At 40.5% G+C, this 26774-nt stretch overlaps 2 protein-coding genes and 1 long non-coding RNA gene across 13 annotated transcripts in view; 1 reads left to right on the forward strand and 2 right to left on the reverse strand.

Moving 5' to 3' along the window:
* mark2b (MAP/microtubule affinity-regulating kinase 2b) overlaps positions 1 to 6212 on the forward strand; it is a 40317-nt gene extending 34105 nt beyond the window's left edge. For 2 of the 9 annotated variants that reach the window (XM_034303747.2, XM_034303753.2), the window contains 3 exons: positions 721 to 747; positions 2545 to 2583; positions 3569 to 6212. In XM_034303747.2, coding sequence (XP_034159638.1) covers positions 721 to 747; positions 2545 to 2583; positions 3569 to 4019 — 517 coding nt within the window. In that variant the 3' untranslated portion in view covers positions 4020 to 6212. The remainder of the gene's footprint in view (positions 1 to 720; positions 748 to 2544; positions 2584 to 3568) is intronic. The other 7 variants (XM_034303751.2, XM_034303754.2, XM_034303752.2 and 4 more) reach the window with 5 other exon arrangements.
* On the reverse strand, positions 5851 to 17524 carry rcor2 (REST corepressor 2). Of its 3 annotated transcripts, none has more exons than XM_026936429.3 (13): positions 17385 to 17524; positions 14005 to 14127; positions 13681 to 13737; positions 12842 to 12922; positions 12463 to 12515; positions 11642 to 11803; positions 9952 to 10076; positions 9785 to 9851; positions 8762 to 8998; positions 8563 to 8640; positions 7905 to 7962; positions 7418 to 7629; positions 5851 to 7267 (listed from the first exon to the last, which is right to left on the reverse strand). In XM_026936429.3, exons 2-13 carry the CDS (start codon positions 14123 to 14125, stop codon positions 6914 to 6916), a joined length of 1605 nt encoding a protein of 534 aa, XP_026792230.3. In that variant the 5' UTR covers positions 14126 to 14127; positions 17385 to 17524; the 3' UTR covers positions 5851 to 6913. The 3 variants fall into 3 exon arrangements, with proteins under 3 accessions (XP_026792230.3, XP_034159647.2, XP_026792229.3); XM_034303756.2 differs by lacking the exon at positions 17385 to 17524 and adding an exon at positions 16703 to 16810; XM_026936428.3 differs by lacking the exon at positions 17385 to 17524 and adding an exon at positions 15953 to 16380.
* Positions 17525 to 18947: 1423 nt separating this feature from the next.
* Positions 18948 to 26749, reverse strand: LOC117597072 (uncharacterized). Its single transcript, XR_004577996.2, has 4 exons — positions 26537 to 26749; positions 24931 to 25061; positions 24625 to 24776; positions 18948 to 20803 (listed from the first exon to the last, which is right to left on the reverse strand). It is a non-coding gene; the product is annotated as an uncharacterized LOC117597072 (long non-coding RNA).
* Between the last annotated feature and the right edge of the window lie 25 nt (positions 26750 to 26774).

Here is a 26774-nt window from a genome sequence, read left to right on the forward strand (position 1 = left end):
AATATTGTAATATCTAACATTTTTCTCTTAGCACTATTGTACATGAAAGAGGGAATATAGAGATAAAGAAAACTGTTATATGGCTCTGATACCAGTTATGCTACATGTAAAGCCACTCGTGCTGTTATATGCTATGAATACTCATTACAAGCATACTCATGAAAGGCATAACCGGTGAAAGAGCAAAGAGAGCGCTCTCCATCTCCAGCTAAATTAACAGACTGTTAGCTAGGTAATCTCGCCACCATATCATGCTGACAGGATTGACCAGGAGAGTTTACTTTAAAATGTGCATTATTGTTAATAGTGGGTTTGTTTTTTACGCCTGCTACCACACTAACATCCGCTTCATGTCTTTTTAAATTGTAGTTTTTCGAAGAGTCTTGATTAGTAGCTTTTGTAATATGCTATATGCCTGTTGTTTAATCCAGCTAAAGATACGTTTTCAGAATACTATGAAGTTCCCTTTAATGGAAGGTCTGCCTGTTAAGAGGCAGTAATACTCATTGTCAGTACCATTCATTTTTAACATTAATGTCATTCTGTAATTATCAGTTACATCAACAAACTCATACTCTGAACTTATATAAAATACCACTGTTTGTAGGAACACCTTAAGGTTTAATATTTTGCTTTTCGCATATTGCCATTCATATTTACATGCATACGTTGTTCTTTTCTTTTTTTTTTTTTTTTCTTTGTTGGTTTTATTTTTTGTAGAAATCTATCATTCAGGTTCCCCAGAAGGTAGGAAAGCACAATGATAACCCCTCTGAAACCTTTTATTTTGATTTGCCCTTTTACCCTTTCCCAGTTTTGGTGTTTTTATGTAGCTTATATTTATATTTCCCCTCATACTATTTACCCCTCTGCTGTTTTATGGTTGGCTCTTTATGGATGTTTGGTATTTTTGTGATGTGTTATGACCAGTACTAACATCCCACAACCAATCCAAAAGCTCACCCTCAACATTCTTAATGTCCCAAGAAATTAATATCCTTTTCCCCATCCTCTCTTCTTTCATCTCATCCCCCTTTTGTTGTCTCCATCAGTGTAAACGGTGACCTCGTCTATGTGTTGACGCTGCTGTGTAGGCTAGCGTTCCTTACTTATTCAAGGTTACCCCCAGGATAAACGGGACATGATGTCGTAGCAGTTAACCAAGATAAAGGGTTTAGGTAATGTAAAAACCCAGAACATGGTTGTGAAATTTAAAGATCAGGGTAGAATTTGGAGAAACTACTGAACTATTCTCTTTAGGACTGTCTCTCACATATAGGATCTATTTAGGATGAACACCAATTATGTCTTGTAACAGTTGAACAGGGTGAAATCTGGAAAAGGGGATGCTGAGAATGGAAAGGAGTGATGGAGGGGATTATATTACTCTGCATTCTTTCAGAAGAATCACTTTGCCTCTTTTATTTCTTTTTCTTCTCAGCCCTTTTAACATGATGATGACAGTGATGGTAACAGCATCTGAAGCTGAGATTAACTGACTGGCTTTGGCCTGCTCTCGCAAAACCACTCTGTCTCCTATTTTTCCTTATACCCTCCCCTTCTGTGTCTCAATATTTCACTTCTATGTCTGCCACATTGTACATGAGAACATGTAGGACTCGGGCACCAGGTGTATGGAAATCTAACTCAACTCACTGCAGTTATCATAATAACCAAATACATTACAGCATTCCAATTTATATGCTTTACTATATGTTCTATTTGTAATAATGTGCTTCGTATAAAGGTGTAACTTCTTGGTGTTACTGATATGTGGTCTTTTGTCCAGAAGAGGGCACTGTCATGTAATACACAATGACTTTGCGTCCTCTGCTGGTCAACAGTTGTATTGTTTGTCAATTTGTGAAAACTTCCTTTACAGGTTGTATTATATCCACCTACCCATATTTCCTGCTCTTTAACCTACAGATGCTGCTTTGTGTTTGCTAAACAGCTTCATGTCTCCGTTGTGCTTCTAACCCTTCGCTGATGTTTTTGTTGACTGTTCTGTTTAATAGTCTGTGTTTACATATAGACCATTCTTTGTAAGTAGTTATCTGTCTGTGTCTGTTCATAACAACTAGCATTCATTCATTAAGATGGCTGAAGCAACCCCTTAAAAAATCTGCCTTTTTGTGTATGTCTGTCATTGTTTCTGTGTTTTATGTTGGTGTGTTCGGGTGCTTGTGTGTGTGAACAGGGGCTGTACCAGCTGTAGGGTCATTGTTGGGAGACTAGTTTACATGGTGATGGGCTCATATAAAGACACTGAGAGTGTCCTGGGTGGATCTCTCTGGTTTTGTTCAAATCCATTCCATCCCATATTATTTGCTCTTTCAGTTCCCACCACTATAGAGCACAATGCTACTGGTGCCCTTACACATTTGTAATATTAGACCCCCTGCCTTTGACGCCTTAAACCAACACTGAAATGGAGCTTTCTGTAATGGAATGGGATTTGCGTACCTGGGTATCCATAATGCTTGAAGTGCTTGGTGGCAGTACACCAGTACAAAAACTAATCTTGTTGCGATTTCTTTCGAGGAGCCCATATGAGGGAGAGAGTCGAGACGAGGGCAGCAGGTGAGGAAAACAAAAAACAAAAAAAAATAAACGCAAGACCTGATCAAATCATTTCCTAATCAGATCTAATCAATGGATAAGTAAATATCTAGAGTCATAATTGACTAAGAAGGGGTGTATAATTCAGAGTTAATTGGCTTATAATATTACTGGTAACCAATCATGATTAAGGTTTGTGTGTGTGTGTGTGTGTGTGTGTGTGTGTGTGTAAGAGAGAATGTCTGACATGCCTGTGTTTTGTCATTAAATGTTAGTTTCATCATTTTGTGACTAACCCTGTCCTCATAGATTGGTTTTCCATTCTGCCCATTCTGTTTAGATGTTGTGTTTTTTCTCCCCAATCCCTTTTTCTCTCACACACACAAATTCAGCAAGGAGTTAATTCCTTATATGCCTTATTTACAATCAGCCTAAAATTTAGATTTTACTGCACCTGCAGAATTGTTTACAGCAGGGTTTGGTATAATCAAGACCATGTTTTTTTTTTTTTTTAAAGCCTTACAGTTTATATCTGGACAGAACATTCTCCCTCTACACACACACATCTTGTCTGTTATAGGACATGAGTGACATTTTAAAGTTGACTTCACTTGTGAATAAAACTATATGAAAACACGAGGGCAGGACAGAGTTATAATGAGATGTCTTTTTAGATCCAGCCACTTCTGTTCAATTGAATTGATAATAAATGGACAGCAGTACTTTAACATGCATGCCTTTTTCTTGGCTGTTCTGTCTTCTTTACTGTCATTTTCTTCCCCATTTATTGCCACTGCCTCCTCCTCTGTCTTTTGTCCAACACTTCAATGATCCACTTGTTCTTTTTCTTATCTCTGTCTTCTCTTCACATCTTTTTCTTCACATACATTTGTTTCTTTGTCCACATTTTTCTTCTGTGCTGTTTTCTTTCGTATTTCTGTATCATTTTCCAATTTCCATCTCTCCCTCTCTCTTTCTTCCCCTTTCTCTCCATCTCTGTCTCCAGATCCATGCTGAGCAGCGCCGACAAGGCAGAGAAGACTGGAGTAGGAGGTGGGACGCTTGGCTCAGGTGGTGGGGATGAAAACAAGGACTCACTCTCCTCCTCCTCTCCAAGGGGTGGAACTCCGCCCCCGTCTGCGAAGGACAACACCAAACCTCGCTCGCTGCGCTTCACCTGGAGCATGAAGACCACTTCGTCCATGGAGCCCAGCGAGATGATGAAGGAGATCCGTAAGGTTCTAGACGCTAACAGCTGTGAATACGAAGTGCGTGAGCGCTACATGCTCTTCTGCATGGCTGGCAACCCCTCCCGGGATGACTTCGTCCAGTGGGAGATGGAGGTGTGCAAGCTACCCCGCCTGTCCCTCAACGGCGTGCGCTTCAAGAGGATTTCCGGCACTTCCATCGCCTTCAAGAACATCGCTTCCAAAATTGCCAATGAGCTCAAACTATGAGGGGGGAGAGCGAGGGTTAAAGGGGGGCGGGTGATGGTTAGAGATGGTGATGTAGGGGAAAACGGGAAGGCAGGCAGTAACCACTGAAATGAGTTGTGAGATACTAAATGGACAGATATTACGGTTTTGTTGAAATAAGCTGTACAGATACTACATGCTGAAATACAGTGTGAGGTATGAGAGAAAAAAGTGCTGTATATGTTGATTTTGCTGGTTTCAGGATCACTAGCCTTTACTCTCATTTATCAGTCCAGAAAGGGGGTGAAAGGAAAGAAACACAGTTGTTTTACTTTTGTCCACTATGAGAAGATCCTGATTTGATAAACTCTCCTGAGTTATGTGAACTCGTTTTGGTCTTCAACTCATCACTCACGCACTGGGCATCCGGACAGAGTTTGTTATCTGCACATGTTTTCATTTGTTTTGCTGTGTGGACTGGGGTCAGAGTTTGCCCACAAACCCACTCTCACCCAACACTTCTTCCTTTTTGTTCTGTCAGCGGGGTTAAACCTCATCAGCACCTGAAAAGAGGGCCATCACTTGAATACCACTCAAGGGATCGTTATGCTTTGGGTGATTTAGTTCTTCATTGACTGGGTTGTGTTTTGTTGCACTGGAATGGGTGTATTTTTGTTGTCTTTTTTCCCCCCTTTCTGAAGAGAAATCAAATGTATTTCAGTGTTGTAAAATCAGTGATTTATGCATTGTTATCCTTAGGATATTTTTTTTTCCTTCTTGTGGTTTTAAAACCCCTTTATGTCTTGCTGTAATGAATGCCACACAAACAATAGACTCCAACAAACCTCCTGTTCCCCTTGGACTAAACAATCACTGGAAAAGACACTGCAAAAGAGGACTACATCACCTGTATCAGCACAGCTGTCATTATGAGACTGATATCTAAATGCCTGTTTGGGTTTCATCTGTTAGCCCACCTTCCAAATCCAGGACGCCTTCGCCTGAAAGCTGCAGTGGTTTGGTAGCAAATGAAATGAGTCCCGCCATCACTTTGAGCATTACCCTTTTCATGCTTGTCCCCTTCTGTCATGTGCATTAGTCTGAATGAGAGTGAATCATCTGTGTATAACCAAAAGGTTGCTTTGGGCTTTTTGTCTTGACCTTCATGCAGTGATTGTATTAAGTAGCAGCAAGCCCACAGAGAACTACACATCAGGAGCAGATGGTCTGACTACCACTTAGTTTAAATGGGTTATCATCATTTTGATCAGTTTTGATATTCTTGCTCAGGCATTAGTAGAGCCAGCTGAGAAAGGTAGATGTGTGTGTGAGAAAGGTGAGCTATGCCTCGTCTTTCCACTGAGCTATACATGTTTTGCATGCATGGATACACACTCGGTTATTATTGAAACAGTAGGGGGAGCAATGGAGTCTCTTCCAAGTCTGTAAGTGGTTTGTGGGACACTTGTGCTCCTCTGTGTTTTATATCTTTTTTTCAGAAAATGATGTTTTTAATGTCACGTTATTTGCAGTTCTATGAATGATCATTGTCTAAGGTGCTGGGGATCCAATTGTCATTGTTATCTATTAATATAATTTTTCTTCAGGGTTGATTTTTATTTCATATCATTTTTCATTGCTGTAATTTTAATATTTTTCTTTGTCAGTGCTGATGTATGTCAGGGATAGAAAGAACTCCAAATGTACATTTGGTGCAAAGAGAGATGATTATGATCAATGATAGTAATAAATGAATGATGAAACTTCAAACTGCATAGGTAATGATGCAAAAAGAACGACTCTTTCTAGTAGCACCTGAATCACTTGATGGTGATTGAGGGTCTGAGGTCCTGAACACAAACACTACTGGATGTAGATTTTGGTCATTTCACTTTATTCTAAAAAGAAAAAGAAAAAAATACAACCATATCCAAGTTCACCTGTAAACATTTCTCATATACAAAGTTTTGGTGGAAATGGAAAACTCCACTGGCACAAACTATTAACTTTAGTGTTGCAACATCTTACACATTTTGCCTCCAGGAGCAAGAAAGTTGACTGAAGAATCAGTGTCCTTCAGTGTTTGTGCAAGAAAAAAAAGTCAAGTATTTTGGGTCATTTAGTGCTTTAATATTAACTACTTCTACATAATTACGATCTACTAATATTTCAGGGACTCAGTAATAGAAATTTAAAAAAAAAAACTGCTTCACTAAGCTCAGTTCTAGTAATACATGGCTCTTTAATGGAAACGAAAGAACGCCTGTTCCCTGTTTACACTCACAAACAACATGTGGTGTCTTCTGTGTAACATAGTTGGAGATGTTCTGCTGTTGCCATGGAGATGAGGAAACCTGTGATTCAGTTGTCAAGGCATTTCATTACAATCCAGTGTATAGCATCTAAAAGGCTTTTTTCTCCACAGAGAAATTTTGGTTCAAGTACTAACAATGTTTTCTGTCAAAGGTCATTTCTGTAATTGATCATGCTGAACTGTGTGGTTTTGGGTTCTGTGGCCTCCTCTGAGGTATATTATTAAAGCTGAGGCCCGCTAGGTGTGTGTGGTCTGTATTTGGCAAGTCTGCACTGAGGTTTTTTCTGTAGTAGATGAGTGACAATGGGAGATGTTTGCCCGTATGAGTTGTTGTTTAATGGGGATTTTCTGAGTGATGCCAAACCTACTGCTGAGTCATTTCACCTGTCTAACACCTAACACTATATCTATAACCATCACTGACTCATCCTGTGTGCCTGTGTGCCTGTAGTAATGTGTGTATTTTGAATCCCCTTGCCACCTGGACAGTACCTGCTCCTCCCTATCAGTGTGAGCACTTTGCCCTGATCTGGAACCAGTTTCCATTAACATCCTAATCTTGAACAAAGCTGGAACTGGTTTGAGATCAGTGCCAGAGGCCAACCCCAGCAGCTTGTGTGAATCAGTGCGAGTGTGGTGACTCCACTTTGAGCCCCATCAGCGAGGGAGGCAGCTGCGCGCTGGAAGCCGCAGAGGAACCGATGGAGTTCCTCAAACTGCTCTGGTGGTGGGACGAGGCCACTGCAGGGCGGATGAGTGGGGGTGGAGGGTGGTTGTGTGGAGTTCGGGTCTGGAGGGGGCGCGTTTGAAGAGGAGGAGGCTGGCGCAACAGGCTTGGGGGTGCACTAGGGGGAGTCGGGCGTAGTAAGGGTGGGGGTTGGGTAAGCGGGGGAGAAGACTGGCTGGCATTACTGGCTACTTCAGAGGAAGGCGCTGGACTGCCAGAGTCTGCAGGGGACACGCTGTCCCTCTTAGTCTGCATAGAACACAAGGATATTATCCATCAGGAAAAATACAACTAAACAAAACGTTCACTTAAAAGGTACAGGACATCTGGGAACATTTTTTTTTTATATCAACTATTTTGACGTTTTTACATTTCGCATGTCCCATTATCCTGCCTCACCTCATCCTCTTCCACTCCTGCTGTTCCGTTCAGGTCCTTCATAGTCTCGCTGTTCCCCCGCAGCACTTCCTGTTCTGCCTGCCATTCTCGCAGCACTTCCTCCAGATTGAAGCGGCGGCGGTAGCTGACGAAGAATGAGCTCACCTGACCCGCAGTCTTGTTCCCAATCACGTCAGCTATGGCAGCAAAGTCTTTACCATATCGTCTGATAGCTTCACAAGGCAAACCCACAACATTAAACTACATACATCTAAAACAACAACAACTTAAGATGATTATTCATTAATAATACTGCATGCATGTGCATGTGCATCTGTGGTATCGAGTCCAAGAACACTGACACCCAGGGTAATCAAATGGTGCTGCATCTGGGACACTAGAAATTCTTTACTTGCCAATATTTTCATTTGCTAAACTAAATTAATAGATTTGTCTTAATCTGCAAATATTGTCAAGTAGCAGGGAAAGTAATGATAATCTGACTTACCCTGTACAGCCAGGAGCTGCTCCTCTGTGGTCCAGCGCGAGTTAATCTTAAGAGTGGGCTGAAAGAGTACATAATGATAAATAAGCTTACGCAAATGCAATTTGCTGAGGACTTAATTTCTGTTTACATTTCAGTAACATTCCTCAAAAATGACTAAAATATATTTGCATATGTGATACTATAGACACATTTCAATACATTTCCCTGATTGAAAGAGAAACACTAATTATGGAAGTCTAAGGGCAATTGTTGGAGCAGTCAGTAACATTTATGCAAAACATTTTGTAGAACACTTTATTCACAAATGCTTCTTGACTGAATTCAACAAACTCCCTTCAGACTATCATTATTAGGGTTTTGAGTAGTGAGGTATTCCGTTTTCACATTACAAGGAAGCATGTTGAATTTCTTGTCCAGGAAATAGAGCATAAGCTCCAGATACAATAGATGGAGATCTAGGTCAGGAAAAAAACTGGAATATTCCTCCAACATATAATTTTTGGCAAAGATTGTTCATTCCTCTATCCATCCACCATTATTATCACACATGCTTCAGAAATAATCAGACTGCTAATGAAATCATGATAAACCTGAGTATAGTTAAAATATAGCAAAATATCTGATGAGATAGTGAGTGTATAGAAATAACTGACTGCACCTCAGTTGGTCTCATGGCATCAACACCATCTGCCAAACTCCGTTTGAGGACACTGTTTGCTTGCTTGATACTTTGAACCTGCATGGGGATTGGTAAAGTTTGTCATGTGATTAATTCTGGTCTGTATAAATCCATATCAAATATTGCAGTGTGTGTGTGTGTGTGTGTGTGTGTGTGCACACCATCATGCAATCATTACCTGTCTCTTGAGAGACACTAGCTGAGTGTCGAGTTGGCGGTTGGAGATGGTTCCTGACTCAGTGGAAGCCGACAGGGCGGTTATGTCTTCCTGATCCAGATGCATGCCTTTTGGAGGTCTGCGGCGTGCCCTCAGTGGATGGTGACGGTACTGAGCCCCCTGGTTCTCTTTGCGTGTAGGGCCTGACCTCCCAGAGCTCCTCTCACTGCCTCCTCCAGCACCAGAGCTCATCTTGGACTGAATGAGAGAATACATTTTAAAACACTAATATTTAACAGGAATAATTTCTTATGATTAGTGGTCACAACACATCATTTCTCTGGTTTTCACAGATATTCTTAACCAGCAACCAAAAAAGGCTAATAACTTAATAAAACCTATTCTCATGTGAATTGGTGGTGTAGTGCATCAAGAAAACACTGACTGGTCGAGCAAGGAAGTGCATGCCTTAGCATTAGGTTTGGGATGTGACAAATAACACTTAATCCAAACAAGAACTAGCACAAGCATGTTAGGAGTATTTTACTATAACCTTTTGTAAAATTTGTCTTCAAAGCATTACTGAAAACACTGACGTGAAAATGAATTCTTGGAGGAAGATATTCAAAAAGCCTCAGTGAAAAATATTAATAAACACCCGTGTTAATAAAGGAATCACAAGACTCATTTCATTGTAAAATTGGCAAAAATTATCCTCAAGTACAGTGTAATCGACTGCATTTCTCGTTAGATAAAGAGAATTACGTGCAAGTGTGTCAGGCAGATACCTATGCAAATGTCTATACACAACGCCCGCACACGCTGGCAGATTCACAGACTCAAGTATGAATCAGCCCTAACTTGACTAGACTGTAATGGTTAACTTTGGTATATCTGTTATTTTAAAAATCTCCTTTACATCTGAAGTGTCAATATGCCTTTTTATAGCCTTACGAAACAACCCTAATATTAGATCGTATCTGGTTGGTACGATCACTGTAACACTACATTTTCATAACTAAGCAATCTGAGTTTATGCTTCACCTCTTTCTTTGTGTCGATCTCAAAGTCACTGTCACTTCCTGGGTCTCCTTCTTCCATCTCGTCATTACTAACAGGGAGACATTGCAAGGTTAAGTGATGCTTCAGAGGACACTCATGGTTTTTTGCATTCTTTTGTGCTTCTCTTTTGGTTTTTCCAACCGTCTCACCTGTCCTCTTTCTCTCTCTTGCTAACGAGTTTGCGGGCCTGTCGGTCCATGACACTGGTGCGAGTCCGAGTCTTCTTCCAGGAGTAGTAGTACTTTACCAGACTGGAGATCAACTTATCTGGCAGCTGAGAAATAATAAAAATTACATCAATATCAGTGCACTATGGAGAATCTTAATTACATTAACATATAATTACTCATAGGTTGGCTACACATTTACAGCTCAGATCAGCTGCCTGACCTGAAGTGCCCATTAAATCAAAATCAGTGTTAAGAGCTTGTTGTGCGAGTGTCTTTGCATTGCGGACAATATGTCAGTATATACTGGAAAACAAAAAGACAAAAAATGTGTTTATCATATTAGAATATGATGGGGAAAAAATTATGAAATCATACAGTTCTTGTTCAGTTTGTGTCCAATCAAATGCTCTCTAGAATGCCTATGTCCCGCCCCTGTAAATAAACTGAGAGTAGTGCATTATAGTAGCAGTTAGTTAGTATGGGTCATTCATGTAGTTTTGGTCATGCAGCTTCCTGCACATTATTCCCCTTTCAAACCACCTCTTGTGTGTTCAAATGTTGGTTGTAGCTTGTGCGCTCATCTGCATTCATTCCCCTTTTAAAATCTTGATCTTGGCTTAAACATGGAAGACTTCAGTTCAAAAGCACTGGCTGTGATGCTATGATAGATTTGGAAGGGCGTGCTTGTGCATGTGCTCGAGGGGTCTTTTCACAGTTTTTATTTTACAGCCTCGTGTTAAACAGCAGTCTTACCCCCCTCCCTATCAGGAAGCCACTTTCTCTTGTTGCTGTAGTGGGCTTATCATGGGGAAACGGTAAAAGACTGCCGGTAACATAACATGATATGATAAACACGACCAAGTTCCAACGGGTAAATTGGTGGTGAGAAATCCTACACAGTTTGAAAATAAGCTCTCTCAGCTGCATTATTTCATCTGTTTGCTAAGCATGATGTTGCACATCTTGAATGCTACGGAAATAAGGAAAGCTCTTTGACACAACTTTAAAGAGCTGTAGTGAGGAAGCACTTCCTGTTTCAAAGGGAAATACTTCAATATACTGAATTAAATTAGATTAGATTCAACTTTATTGTCACTGTGCAGAGTACGAGTACAGAGCCAATGAAATGCAGTTTTCGCATATCCCTGCTTGTTTTGAAGCTGGGGTCAGAGTGCAGGGTCAGCCATGATACGGCGCTCCTGGATCAGATGTGGTTAAGGGCCTTGCTCAAGTGTCCAACAGCAGCAGCTTGACATTGCTGGGGTTTGAACCCCCAACTTTCTGATCAGTAACCCAGAGCCTTAACTGTTCAGCCACCACTGCCACAATCACCTCTCTCAAACCATTATAAGGCCACTTTAAAACTCTAGGGAACTTTAAAGAGCTACATGACAAAATATATGTAATAAAGATAATAGAAAACTATAAAATAATGAATTATTCTTAATAGTGGACCATAGGTCCTATTGAGTACTTGAATACTTGTCTGTATGACTCTGTTGGACTGAATCGGATTCTCTGGTAGGCTATAAATCCGCCTCTCTCCTGCACCAGCAAGCAGATGGGAGCACTATAGATTATACAAGCCATCTTCTCTTCCTCTTCTCCTTGCTATTCCCACTCTCTCACCTTCACTTTCTCCCCTGAACTCTCATACGTTCTCACTTACCATCTGCTGGATGCGGTGGAAACTCTTGCCATGGAAGCTGAACGCCTGCTCAAACAGCACCTTGTCCTCCACAGTCCACTCATCGGGAAAGGGCGTGAAGTTGGCCAGGTCAGCCAGGGACTTCTCCACATCATGCTTGTGCCAGAGCAGCATGCCCAAAGACTAAAGAAGTGGTAAGTTCAAGTTTGCTATAGTCTACTAAAAGAAGTGCTCCAGCCTTTCCCTTACTGTAGCATATGTGATCAGCAGACAAGAATGGACATGTTTCCCTTTCCTGAGAGAATGATGGAAAACCCATTTACTCAGAAAACACTTCTAAGGCAGGTTGTTCAGGTAGAATAAACATTTATGAGAAAACGGTATTTTACTAGACTGCTCTCGTAATTCTTCAAATGGATTTGCAAATTAAGCTCTAAATCTGTATAATTCATCCTTTTCCCAAGATGAATACCTTTTCAGAGAGCAAATTTGTGGTTATGCCATACTGATATAGACACTGTAGCTCAATATAATCACAGGAGTACCGATAACTGTAAGCCTAAGCAACCAGATTTTCTTATTACTGCAATGTACCAGTGTTCCAGTGTGCTAGAGTTGTAGGTTTATATTTGCATTATACGGTCACATCATTTAAACACTTATTGATGGAATTTAACACCTGCCCTTAGGCTTCCATTATAAGTGAGTTTCAGTTTTCTACTCTTTTCTCTGTACAGTGAAAAGTCTTGTGTGTAGTAATTTTCCACATGCCATAGATGGGCAGGATAGAGATCATGTTGAAATAGTGCTGGAGTAGTCCTTTATGCTGTGGTTTGGCATACCTGTTCCATATTATATCCATGCTTCTCTTTGGCCATTAAGATGTACTCATCCACTGTTAAGGACGGAATAAAAATGTTCAATGTCTGCTGAGATCAATTGGTATTAATAGTCACAATCCAAGCAGCTTCTCAGATTAACAAGTCTGATTTACATTAAGCATTTCCCAGTAAGTTTACATATAAACAAATTTTCAGTTATTATTATCTACACCATGTTTAGCATTAGCTGGAAATAGTAAACAGTTTCACAAGATCACTACAAAGTCTCACTTCTCCCCATAATATAATAAACATTTACTTGGAATGGCACTTATATGGGATGTGCAATTCTTTTCCAATACCATAACAGTTTATAGAAATCTTTCGACTCAACACTTACACATTGTATCAGACACTTGGCTGTTGGGTGACCACACAAGCATGCTTCTCTGGTCTTTCTCACTGTAGTCAGGCTCAAGCTCTGTCAACGTAGGACACACATCAGTCACACTTCTATTTCACTCGTACTCTGCACTGACGCTCAACATATCCATCTACTGTGCCACATGGCTCATCATTTAAGATGATCTAAGCTTGTTCACACAAAAAATATTAGTAGACATCTGGCATTAGATCTGGGTTTCCATGAGACTTCCTTCACCAGGTGTAACAAACAAAAAGTGAGTAAAAGAATTTGTTTAGTTTCTGTTATGTCATAAAAATCAGTTATATGATCATCTCTATAGGAATTAGGTTTTCTATTGCTACCGATGTGCAGCATAGATCTGATAAGAATTTCAACACATTTTCCTGTACTGAGAAAACAATAGAGAATGTGTGTACTCCAAACTCACTTTATATAATGTTGACACATGTAACTGATATGATATTGTGTGCTTGGCATTGTTTAAATAAGTCAGAAGAAAATGATTTAAAATATACTGCTTTCACGCACATACTCTCACTCTCCTTCACAAAGTCTCTTCATGCTTAACATTCTGTTTTCATAATTTTCACCTCGTCATTTTCCAAAACAGTTTCTTCTTTTCTAACATTTTTGCTAGCAGGCCACTTCAAACCTTCCCCTAAACATTTTTATTTCTTACTCATCTTTACTTGTGGTCCTATAAATACCCATCTCAGGCTCCGTATAGACAGTACAATAGACTTTCCAACTGGACCTCACAATATTTGGTAATAGGAATGACTATTCTCTTACACAAACACACTTCCTCTTACCTGGCTTGTACTCTGGGATCTGTGCCTGGTAGTCTGCACCCACACGAATCATGCTGTCTATAAGATAAAGAACACTGTAAGGAAGAGTTTGCTAGTCACACAAAGGGCAGTAGGAGAGATGTGGGTGGAAGAAAGAACGAGAAGGAAGCCTAAATAAAGCTGGACCAGCATCCAGTTACAGAATCAGACCAGTGTAAGACAAGAAGAAGCTGAAGAGTATGTTAAGAAATGCTGAAAAATATACATAATTAATAAAGCATTAGGTGCTTTATTACTAGGTTTAATAGGTTTGTGTGTGTGTGGGTTTGGTTGGTAGAGGCCTACCATGTGAATGTTCTTCATCACTGCTCTCCTCATCAGTGTGTTGACTGTTGCCATTGGTTGCTGTTTTTGCCCTGCTGCGGGACAGAACTCCAGATCCTGAGCGCTCCATCACTGACGGCATGGCTGCCATGAGTAAACATACGAAAGACACTTTTTAAATATTGGGATGGCCAATATACTGCATTTACCAAAATAACAGCAGGCAGCATGGTAGTGCAGTAGGTAACGCTGCGGCCTCTCAGCTCCAGGATCGATCCTGAGCTCAGTTTGATGTCTATGTGAAATTCTGCATGTTCTCCCTGTATCCCAAAAGCATGCTTGTAGATGGACTGGCTGCTCTGAATTACCCCTAGGTCTGAATGTGTGTGCAAGGTGCCCTGGACTGGACCGGCATCCCATCCAGGGTGTATTCGTACTTCACACCCAGTGTTACCAATATATGCTCTGGACCCACCGTTTCCCTGACCAGAATAAGGCATTTACTAAAAAAAAAAAAAAAAAAAAAATACAGAAACACGGTTTCAGATGACAACTTTCTATAGCCGTTATCACTGTTTAATTGTACAAATACCAAAAATGTGAACAGAAGAGGAATGAGAATTCTGTAATAAAAGATACTACCATAAGTCTTACATGCAATTCAATATATTTAATATACAAATCAAAGTACTGCTCAGCCTTGTTACTCTGATTGACCCCATCAGTAACAGAAAGAAAATGGTCCAGCTATGTACATGTAAACATTCACCAGTCTTCATAGCAGACTACGTAAACAAATACTAACAAAATGAAAAGAAATTTTTTTTTTCCAGGTCCAAACTTTTCCCAGAGCTCAGGGCTTTCCATGTAAACGACCCTTAGACTCTGAAAAGGTGAGAAGGTTTGCGTTTTAGCTTCTTCACAGCATGAAATTAAAAATGGCCAGATAACCCGAGCATGCTTAAGGAGTGTGATCAGTGAAGTCAGGATGAGATGAGAAGAGATGAGATGAGAAGAGAGGAGATGTAGTGGTCAGTGTGAGTGCACTTCCGCTCCGCTCCTGCTGCTCATGTTCTTCTCTGAGGCCTTTTGTCTACCGGGGGCTGCGCTTTTAAAGCCACACAAAGTAACCGACCCACACAGCTGAGCAACTCAACATTAGTCTATTAACACTCAGACACACACCTTCAGCACAGATTTAAAACACAAGCCACTGAATTTCGCTGGAGAAAAAGCGTTTCTCGCGCCGGTGGTTGTTTGAGAGGAGCTCAGCTCCACTCATTGTCATGGCTCAGCTTCCAAACCGCGTTTACAGGATGCACTCACAGTGCCCTACTTTAACTAATAAACCTGCAGAACACGGCTTTAATGCTGACACAAGTCATGTAGAATGGCTTTCACAACTTCATAATTTAATTAGGGCTGCTTTCAAGGTAAAGTCCTCTAAGTAGTCTTAAACAGTTTTTTTTTTTTTTTGGCGTCGTCCAACACTGGAAGCATTTAACATTTACTGATTGATGCATAAGCCATATAAATAAAGTTATTTAATGTATTAAGTCATTTATCACCAACTAGAACCAGCGAATAACCTCAGTTTGTAGGCTAATAAATCACTTTGCAAATTGTCAATTGCCTGGAGCTGTGACGTCACGCCCGGTAGTCGGTTTTAATTGCGCTATTTTCATCGAACATGGCCTGCCTAGGACATTATATATATATATATATATTTATATGTTACGAGGTTTAATTCTATATCACAAGCAATATATCTTGAGGAATGATAGCTCTTTTCGCTTTCTCACTTTGAGCAGAACTCCTCTGAGAAGTCACCTCGTTAATTTCCGAGCTGGTTCTCTCGTCCCCTTGTTCATTAAACATAAGGCTATTAACTCCACACGGCTCCGGAGCGGCCACTAACACACACGCTCCAATCTACACTGAGTGAGTGCAGGATGGGGGGAAAAATCACCTTTCTTTTGTCTCGCCTCACTTTTGGCCCTGTTCGTCTCTCAAGTCGGGGTTCTTTTGTGTAAAACCACGCTTTAGGTCCTCCAGCTTCAGTTGGTAGCTAGTAGCTGTCGTTCAACATTTGTGTTAGTTGCCAACCGGGAAAGCAGTTTCACACCTGGCTAGCTTAATCTCTCTGCTACTGAAACTTCATCAGCGATGGACTGGTCGCCTAACACCGCACTACAGAGCACGCACTGGATATTAAGAAACCAAACAACTAGTTAAATCCTCGATGAATATTCACTCGAGTCTCTCTCTCTCTCTCTCTTTCTCTCTCTCTCTCCCGTCCAACGGTATCGACTGCATGGAGATCCTCTCCGTGTGTGTGTGTGTGTGTGTGAGTGTGTGTATGTGCCGGGGTGGAGGGGGGGGAGCCACACCACACCCCACTCAACCATACAAGCCTTCCGCCTTCCTCGCCTCTCCCCAACTAACTTCGATGTCAGTTGTATAGTTCCATTTACCGGCACATACAGTCAAAGTATATCGATGTCAGCCTCCAAAGCAGTGTCCATACTGTAGTAATCTGCTCTTTTTCATTCTATTTAGCTCATTTCATTGACGTGTGTTTGGCAGCAGACATTAAGAATGCGAAAAGAAGCCATAATTCTTCCTTCTTCCATTTAAGGCATAATTAAGATAATTGTTTGTCTTTGTAAATGGGCAAATGTGCTTAAATTGGGTGGTGTGTTGGTGTATTCAGACTCACACAATAGACTTGAACCCACTTCACCTGCGCTGCTCCCACTGTATGCTACATCAGGCCGGACTACTTCCCACTGTACGCGCGGATGAATCTGTCAGCTGTGCATTGCGGTGCTGAGGTCCTCCAGACCTTTACTAATATATGCACGAAAAGACTGGAACTAAACAACTTGCAGTTTTGCTCTTAATTATTGGTCATTTTGACACGATTGTCACTAATAAGACTGAAATCCGAACTCATTTTGTGAGGTTTAAAGGAAGGCAAAGCTTCAGTATAAATATTTATTTTGATCAATCACTATCACAGTAGCACTGCAGATGAAAACACAGACAATAATCAGATCTTATAGTATCCTGTATAATCTTAACATCAAGGAATTTGTATTTTGAATTTGTCCACAACCTTCACACCCTTTTCTTCCCTTCCCTTCCCATAGCCACGGTAGGCCCAAAGGGCAGATCCCTGCACATCACTGAACATCACCATTTAGTGTGCATGGTCTAGGATTTCCAGGAAAACAAGGATGTAGGCAGACATATCAGCAGCACTTGTGGCACAGGACCCCTCCCATGTATTTTCTCTCTGTGTGTGTCTCCTTCTCTCTCTCCTTCTTTTCACCCCCTCCCTCTTTTGCAGGCAACATCTTGTCAGTTCTTAGCAGCATCATCTCTAGTCTCATTCTCACCTTAGTTGTCTTGTTTATTGTTCCTCTCTCTTTCTTCTCCTGATCTATGAATGCATTTGTGCTCATGATTTCTCCTTGCTTGCTAAGACTTCCTCCATCCTCTTCACCTCATGAGTTCCTCTTTCTTCCCCTCCCCCTCTTTCTCTCTGTGCCTCCTCTTTCTCATCTAGTGCTCCCTTCACTGCAACCCCCCCCCCCCCCCCCCCCATCACACACACACACACACACACACACACACACACACACACACACATACCAGCCCCAGTTTTTTGAATGATAATCATTGCTGCATGTTGCACAAGGCCCGAGTTAATTCCCTAATCTGTGTCTAAGCTTCATGTTATGAAGATCATATGCAGTGATAGATGAAGTCCCTCACAGCCTTTGTTCTCCTCACACTGTTTTGGCCATTTTCCTGATGGAGGCAACATCTTCATGCCTTGCAGCGATAAGCAGTGTGATGGTGAGGGGTATGAGTTAGTAAATGATTAACTCGTGTGTACTGGTGAGTGTGGCACTGGGAGCTGGCTTAATGGCAAAGTTTCAGTCTAACGGAAGCTGCTTGTTCTTCTGAAATGGCGCTGAACTCCCTGACCCCCCTCCGGAAAATGCAGTATCTCTCCCAGTCGTGCTACAGATTACCAGAAGACAAAAGGACCGAGGCGGAGCCATGCTGACAGCCTTCTGCAGGAGGAGGGAGTGTGGGACAACCATGGAGGATTCAAAACGATGGACACCAGCCTCCCAAGTTATCATGGCTCCATGTCGTTTATGTATCGGCCATAAGCAAACGAGGCATGAGGGCCGCTCCAGGAGCTCAAAGAAGCCATGCGAGTAAAGTCTGCAAAGCATGTAATCCCACCCCAACCCACCAAAAAAAGGATTTAAAAAATACCACACGAAACGTGCCTATATCCAAAATATAATTCGCCTTGAACGGCATTGTAGTCATAACTTGAAGTGATTACTTTTGTATAGGCTACTTACAGACACTAGTGCCACCTCGTGGACAGAAGAGGGATTGTATATAATTTGTCAAATTCTAGATCTGTGGTATTGTATCACATACAATGGAGGAGATGCTGGAGCTTTTTATTTGGTGTGCATTCTCTCACAGCAGTGACATTTAAAAAACCACCAGCAATATTGCTGATACACCTATATCAGCACCACACAATACTATGTCAGTATTAGAGCTGTGCTGAGAATGGTTCATCATCCAAATAGTGGATCCAAATAATGGGCCTGTGGTGGTGGCATGGTGGCTTAGTGGTTCGCACATTTGCCTCGCACCGCCAGAGCTGGGAGGTTCGATTCCCAGGTCTGTGTGCATGGAGTCTGCATGTTCTGCCTATGCTTAGTGGGTTTCCTCCCCCAGTGTAGACTGATTGGCATCTCTAAATTGTCCGTAATGAGTGCGTGTGTGTGCGATTGCGCCCTGCGATGGGTTGGCACCCTGTCTAGTGTGTCCCCAGCCTTGTGCCCCAAGTCCCCTGGGATAGGCTCCAGGCTCCCTGTGGTACAGAAGATTGATGGTGGTCTTTTACAGTGATGGACACGGTTAATGAGGACAAATTACAGGTAGGCTCCGGTCAGTAATTGTATACAAATTGTAAAGGCAAATTCATGTAGATACAAGTTAGCTGTACATAATAAGCATGTAAACTGAAAGTATATAGTCATTCAAATGTATTCACATTAAAACACACCTTTTTATTTCACTTATGTTGATGTTCGAACCAAGAAACCCAGATGGCACCACAGACGGCTGCCCCAGAACATTGCTCCTTAGCAGAGAAGTTTATCTGATGTAGTCGCCCATCACTTCAGGACATCTACAACAGCAGGGTTATGAAGCTCACTGGAAAGATTGTAGCTGATTCCTCTCACTTTGGATACCATCTTTTCTTTCCACTTCTTCCCGGTAGAAAACTCAGGGCCATCAAAGCCAATACAGTGAGACAAATGAATAGTTTTTCCCTAGAGCAGTGGCCATCATTAAGCACAGCAGACATCTATATCTCATATGTCTATATCACACTGTAAATATGCATATATCATTGTACAAATGTCCATGTAACAGTGTGACTACATGTACGCTTGAATATAATCAAAGAGATCTTTTAGCTACACCATGGTTCTTCTTATAGCTCCATTTATTTACCTTTTCCCCTCCCCTCCACTTATTTACCATCTTGTAATTGTCTGTGTAATTCATCTGATAATGTGTAACACACCAAGACAAATTCTTTTACCTTATACTTGGAAAAAAAAAAAAAATCTGATTTTTTGCTGGAATGTATTATAACTCCAGTAAAGTTAAAAAATTTCTGCAAACAAAACTGGTTGCTAAAACGGGTTCTGTTTGTTTCAGCTGGCCTCCTCCAGTTAAACCAAGTGGGTTTAAACCAAGTGGCATCATCACCAGTTACCATTGGAAATCAGTTTATTGTACATGCGATCACTTAGTATCACTGTACTAAATAGTTTATACAAGAAATTCTCTTTAAGATGCCCGAGGTGATTAATTCTGTCACTAATGTTTCAAGTCTATGTGCGTTATGCAGTGCCAAGCTGATGACACTTAATTTCTACTCTTCTTTTAACAACATTTCTAACTTTGTTTCTATCATTAAGCTGTGAAATTTATTGTTGTTTAGGGTTTTATGCAAAAATATGGCAGGAATGGGATTCTCAGCTGAGGTGCGAAGGATTAAAATTCTTTTCTGAAATAAATGTTGATCTTGTTGTGAAATCTAAATCTAACCATTAGGATTATCCATAGTATTACTATGGATAGTATTAGTATTACACCAGTGCCTTGACCTACATGCAGTTGTTCTAAAAATCCTTATTTATTAACTGCTTTATCCTGATCAAATGAAAGAAAACTGAGATCACAGGGAGAAAACACAAAACTCTACACAGATACAGTAATCTGAACTCAGGCTCAAACCAGGGATCTTGGGAACTGGGAGACAGCAACACTAACCACTGCAACACTCCTCTGCCCTAGATGCTGGAAGTCAAAGACATTAAAGTCAAACTACATTCTTTTTTTTTTTTTTTTTTTCAAGCAGTCAGTGTGTCTAAAATAATCTCAATATCTAAAAATATCAGCATGTCTTAAATAACCTAGGGTAAATACTGACACTTAAAACAACAGATGTAATTAACGAGCCTGAGGGAGGTGTGCATTTTCCACACATGCAGTGTGGCTGATGGCTGAGAGGCTACAATCCTCTATTCTTTGTACATCACAGGTGGAGAAGTGCTCACAGTGGTTACAGCCTGAGGTCACCAGGTACCCAGACCAACCCGAGTAGCGTGAGCGCTCAACCGAATCTCGCGAGAAAATGCGAGACTCAACATGTCGGCTCCCTGCCGCTGAAACGCAGTCTGGATACTGCAGATAACTCCTAAAAACAAACAAAAAAGATTCTTAAATTTCTGAAAAGTGGAGGAACTCGAGCAATTTGTGGACAGCTGCTTTGTGCAATAAACAATAGCGGATAACAATGGCGACCGAGTCACCCTCAGTAGGAAACTCAATATCAAAGGCATGCTATGGCAGGGAAATATTTAAGCTTCAAACACAGTTTATCGAAATAATTATACATTTCAAACAACATTAAACAAAAATAACTTTATTTATCTATTTATTGCACATGGTCTTAGTTAGGTCGCAGTATGTTTGCATTTAGGTTGTATTTTTAATAATTTCGGTTAAAATTAATATATTCAGAATACATACAATAATAATAATAATAATAATAATAATAATAGTATAAATTCAAAATGCAAATTAAATTGTAATTTATATGGTTTAAAATTAGTATAATATATCTGAAAAAATAATTGCAAGCTCAACTATTTTTCTAAATCTAAAGATTTAGAAAGATTTAGAAAAATTATTTAAATGTTCATGTGTAATAGAAATGAAATAAAAGAGGGAAAACAGTGTGTCCATGGTAGATGTTTTAATCCCCCGCAACATTTTCAAAGCACCCCTATCAGGGGCGGGGACAGACGCGGGGGACACTGGGGCCACGCCCCCCGCCTCCAACAGTCGCCACGCCCCTCTCCCCCACTTCACCTTCGCGTGATTCTGTCCCCCTGCACATGTCCCCCGAACTGACCCTGTGTCTGACAATCACAAACCTCTCAGCAAATTTTTTAGATGAACAACATTTTTCTAGATATTGGTTAATTTGGGCTGACTGAGCGGCCACCCAACCAACCACAATTAAATGGGGCTGAATCAGGTGCATTATATGAAGTCTGCTAGTTTTATGGGTAAAAAAGGGTCACTTCTGAGTGACTGATTTAGCACAATTAGCTAGCAGAGTGGACTTGACAAAAAGATTTGAACGTGTACAATTTGATTATGTTCTGGTACAAAAATTATATTACCTAGGGATGTGTTTGGCACTGAGCGTACATAAATGCACTCACTGCTACCAGCTTCACCACACTGTAAGGGAGATCCTTTACTGGTGAATGACAACATTAAACCTATAAGTGTACTTATGTGTTTTCATCCCTTTTTCTGAGAATGAAGATCCATCCATCCATCTTGCCCTCAAACTGCTAAACAGGTATAATACATCCAAAAGAGTAAGGGAGACAAATAAATAAAGAATGTATAAACAAATTTTTATTGGATGTGCAGTTACTGCATTCCTACTAGTATAGTAGTATATAGTATATAGTACATCACACGAACCTTGCTTTATTAATAAATAATTATGTTCTTGTGTATTTCTGTGGGCTAAGCAAGTTGTTTCCCTAACCTAGGGAAATTAGTTAAGCTGTATTTTCTGTATCAGTTTTGTGCTTTGTTTATCCTCTCTTCTTCCGGTGTAGGAGAGGCGAGCAGTGACACCACTAGTAGAAAATAATAAAGTAATCGGCACTTCAGGATGGTCACAGGTGAGAAGTCAAGGTAAATCAATGTTCGGGTTTAGTTTATCTCCATGTTCTCATATACAAAGAACTGTGTAATGGGTGCTGTGACATTTTTAGGATGGTTGGTTAGGTTGGTTAGGATGTGTCTCCCCAGATGCAGGGGGGGTAGATGTGGGGGTGCGTTACTTATTGACAGCTGAGCTGTCACTACCACCCCCCAACACCCACATTTAAAATGGCTGCTATGCCCCTGATCCCAGCTAAAAGTTACATGTTTTCCCGTCAGATTCTATACACAACAATATTGATTATCAGTACCAAAACAGGAAATTTTCCAGATTTAGAAACAAAACATGTTAAGGTCATTCATCCTCCAAACACCATTTTCAATTACTGTTACAGTTTAAGGCCAGTTGTACAATACAGAATCTCGGTTTTAGTAATGAGAATTTAGTTACACAGACTGTGTTATTGTTGATTGGATTAGAGTTAGGGTTAGCTTTCCTTGCTTTGGTGTCTGCCTGCAAAGATCATGTTGTGTAAGGAGTCAGGTTAACAAACACAGAGTTAAAAACAGTCAGTCTGCCTCAAGATGATTTAAAACCTTGCTAGCTAAGTGTGATTTCTTCACACAGTGAATGTCATGATTTAATTAAGTTGTTGGAAAGCTACTTGCTGTAGTGACATAAGCCTAATTACTTCAGTTTGTAATCAGATAAAAGTTGTCCACCAGTACATATCAAAACAGAGAAGAGTGCTTACATACTCTGTATACATGACAATGGACAAACTATTAAAATGTTTAAATGACATGAATAGAAGTGAGTGAATGAGTAAGCAATTATTTCCCCATCAGTGTTAGCGAGGACAGCAATCAGTAGAGTGAAGAGATGACTAGGCTTGTCTTTAAAGGCTGCAAGTGACTTTTACCTCCGATGATGTGGATTATGCTGATAATCAAGGTGAGACCATGTCATGCTTTACAATTTGTCAATAATGTTGTTGTTTCCATAAGTAGAATTGGTTATAAATGTATAACACTTGGGGAAATGTAAGTCACTTGGGGAACCTTTCAGTGGAATTTCTCCCTTTTCACTTATGTATACATATGTAAGGTATATAGGTGATGTTTTGGTGAAGCTGTACTCACTATAGGCTTAGATTCCCGTTCATGTCTGACAGGAGTGGAGCGCGATGTGGTCTTCTGCTGTTGTAGCCTATCTGCCTCAAAGTTTGATTTTCTGCCCAATTTGGTATTGCCAGTTCCCACCCACTGGCTAACTCTCCCCTATCACATGACAACTACTGTGGGGCAAACACATGCTTCCTTCGAGACCTGCAAAGCCAACCTCCATATCTTTTCAAACTGCTACTAATGCTGAGTCACAGGGCAGCGTAACACACTTTGACCTATTCTGCTTACATGACACCCATATTTGGTTACCGTTGCTTGATTGACAGGAGAGAGGCAGTAGTGCCAACCCTCCCGTCCAGAGAATGCCATATTTGCTCTCTTGACTCGTGGCCACCGATAGCTGTGGCATCGTTGGGATTGAAATAATGTCTGGCACTAACAACCAAGCCACAGTCAGTCAAAGTCACTGAGATCACTTTTTTTTTTTTCCCTATTCCGATGTTTGATGTGAACATTAACTAAAGCTCTGGACATGTATCTACATGATTTTTGCATTGCGCTGCTGCCAGAAGATTGGCTGACTGATTAATTGCATGAATCTGCAGGTGTTCCTAATAAAGCCATCGGTGAGTGTACACACACATGCTCATTCATGCAATTTTCCAATCAGCCAATCATGTGGAAGACTACATTAACTCAAATAACCATTCTTTGAGCAAATAAAGTATCACAGAATGCACAATATGTCTAACCTTGAGGGGGGTGGGCTACAACAGCAGAATATCTGGTTCCACTTCTGTCAGCAAAGAGCATGAATCTGAGGCTACAGTGGGCACAGGTTCACAGACACTGGACAGCTGAAGTTTGGAAAAACCTCATCTGGTCTAAATTAATTCTAAATTAGTTCTTGTGCAACCATTACCATCAAAAGTCACATAATTATGTGAATGGCATTCACCTGCATGCAGTTAAAGTGTCATGTGATCTCAATATAAATACATCTGTTCCTGAAAGGTTCCAGAACATACCTAAATAAACAGCATCATGAAGACCAAGGAGCTGTCAAAATAAATCTGGGATAAAGTTCTGGAAAATGATCAGTTAGGGTTTGGTTTTAAAAAATATCCCAAAATTGGACATGCCACAGAGTGCCATTAAATCCCTACCAAAAATGGAAAGTGTGTGGCACAACTATACCTCTGCCTAGAGAAGTTGTCCACCAAAAGCAATTAAGAAGCCAAGGGGAACTCTGAAGGAGATGGTGAGATCTACAGCTCAGATGGGAGAAATTGTTCAAAGGAGAGCCATAGCCTCGACACTCCATAAAGCTGAACTTTATGGAACAATGGCTAGAAGAGACAAAAAAGCTATGTGAGTTTTCCAAAAATCATTGGAGACTTAGCAAAGATGTGGATAAAGATTCTTTGGTTTGATGAGACAAAACTGCAACTTTTTGGCCTTGGTACAAAGTGCTATGTTTAGTGGAAAACCAACCCTACTCACCATCCTGAAAACACATTCCCCACTGTGAAGAATGGTGGTGGTGGAAGCATCGTGTCGTGAGGATGCTTTTCATCGGCAGGAACTGGGAAAATGGTTGAGGGCAGAATGGATGGAGCCAACTACAGGGCAATCTGCGGAAGTTCAGAAAGGCCTTGCATTATTTCTTTTTTTTTTTGTCTTGTGAGCTAAAGATAACAAAAGTTGTTTTATCAAGATCATGACTAATTTTTCTTGTGATCTCAAGATAACAAAGTTAAAGTTGATAAAGTTGTTTTTGTTCTCAAGAACGATAAAGGCCAGATCACACCAGATGCCAACAGACCAGATTTTTTTGATGTCCGTGAAAGGCACGTCAAACAATCCAGCCTGTCGGACTGCCCTTGTTTTATGCTACATCTCTTTTTCCACTTGTGTGTGATTGAAGTGTATACTCCATAGAAATCCATTTACTTCGCACTTACTGAACACTGTTAACTTTATGTAAAATCATAATGATGGATATCTAGAAAGATGAATAGTCTGTTAAGTGAGGCAGTGAATAAACAACTTATTTGTCTTTATTATAGTTTCATTATGGTTTCAGAACACATACAATGTAGATTAAACCACTATAATGGTCATGCACTGTGTACAGTGTGAATTTAGGGCAAGGTAGGAAAAATAATGCTCATTGCCCATTAGTTCCTGATTTTATTTTTCACAAATCCAGCACACTTCAACAGCAGACAAAATGAGAGGGATCTTTTTTATGGTTAAAATGGTGAATTTGATGCTGAAAATAATTTTTTAATTTTTTTTTTCCATCTGAAAATATTTTTTTCCCATCTGCTTTGTTATACAGTATAAGGCACAGTGGGTAGCTTTACTACCTCACAGCTCCTGGGTTGCCGGATTGATCCTGAACTCGGGTTACAGTCTGTATGCAATTTCACTTGTTCTCCTGTGTCCATGTGGGTTTCCTCTGGGTTGTCTGGTTTCCTTCCACCTCACAAAAACCTGCCAGTAGGTGGATTAGCTACTTTAAATTGCCACTAGGTGTGAATGAGTGTGAGAATGCGCATGTGCAGTGCCCTTGACCCTGACCAGGAAAAAGCGGTGGCTGGAGCTAAATGAATAAATGAAATTTGACTCTGGAGCACACTTTAACATTTCTTTTACCTTACCTTCCCACACCATTATGGGTTTATTTTTAAAAATGGAGCACACATTCTATGGGGGATCTATGGATAATCTGTATAATGTTATAATCCCTTATAATGCCTTACGCCCAAAATGTAATATTTTTTCCAGAACTCTGTGAATGTTTATGGGCTTCACAAGTATCTTTTGTTAACATTTTTTTAAATGTTGACAGACAAAACAGTCATCTGTAACAGGACCTTCTGTATGTACCATTACTAAAGATTTAGTAATAAAAAACGGAAATGCTGAATAAATTGTCGCCGTACACAAACTTTACTGAGAAACATCTGTCTTTTTTTTTTTTTTTCCTGTTTCATAAACCGCAAGCACTTTCAGGACTTCCTGTTCATCATTTAACTACATTATTCATGACTTAACTTATCTGAAAACATTACATCCATATTAAAATGTATAATGCTCATACCCCTTTAGCCTTTAGAGAAATATTTATTAAAACAGACATATTAGTCTGTATTGTATACATCTCCACGGTAATGTTGATCTAGAGGACTGGCCACACTTTTCCACCTGTACTTACAGAACGTGTGATGGTTAAATCGCAAATGACTCAGAAGTGAATATGTAGTGCACTACTGAGGGTGTACCGGTCATGACTTCATACCCAACTTAGCGCACTTCTATAGGGAGTGCGGATCTTTTTA

This window comes from Pangasianodon hypophthalmus, chromosome 4 (genome assembly GCF_027358585.1).
Source record: "Pangasianodon hypophthalmus isolate fPanHyp1 chromosome 4, fPanHyp1.pri, whole genome shotgun sequence".
Classification (NCBI taxonomy): domain Eukaryota; kingdom Metazoa; phylum Chordata; class Actinopteri; order Siluriformes; family Pangasiidae; genus Pangasianodon; species Pangasianodon hypophthalmus.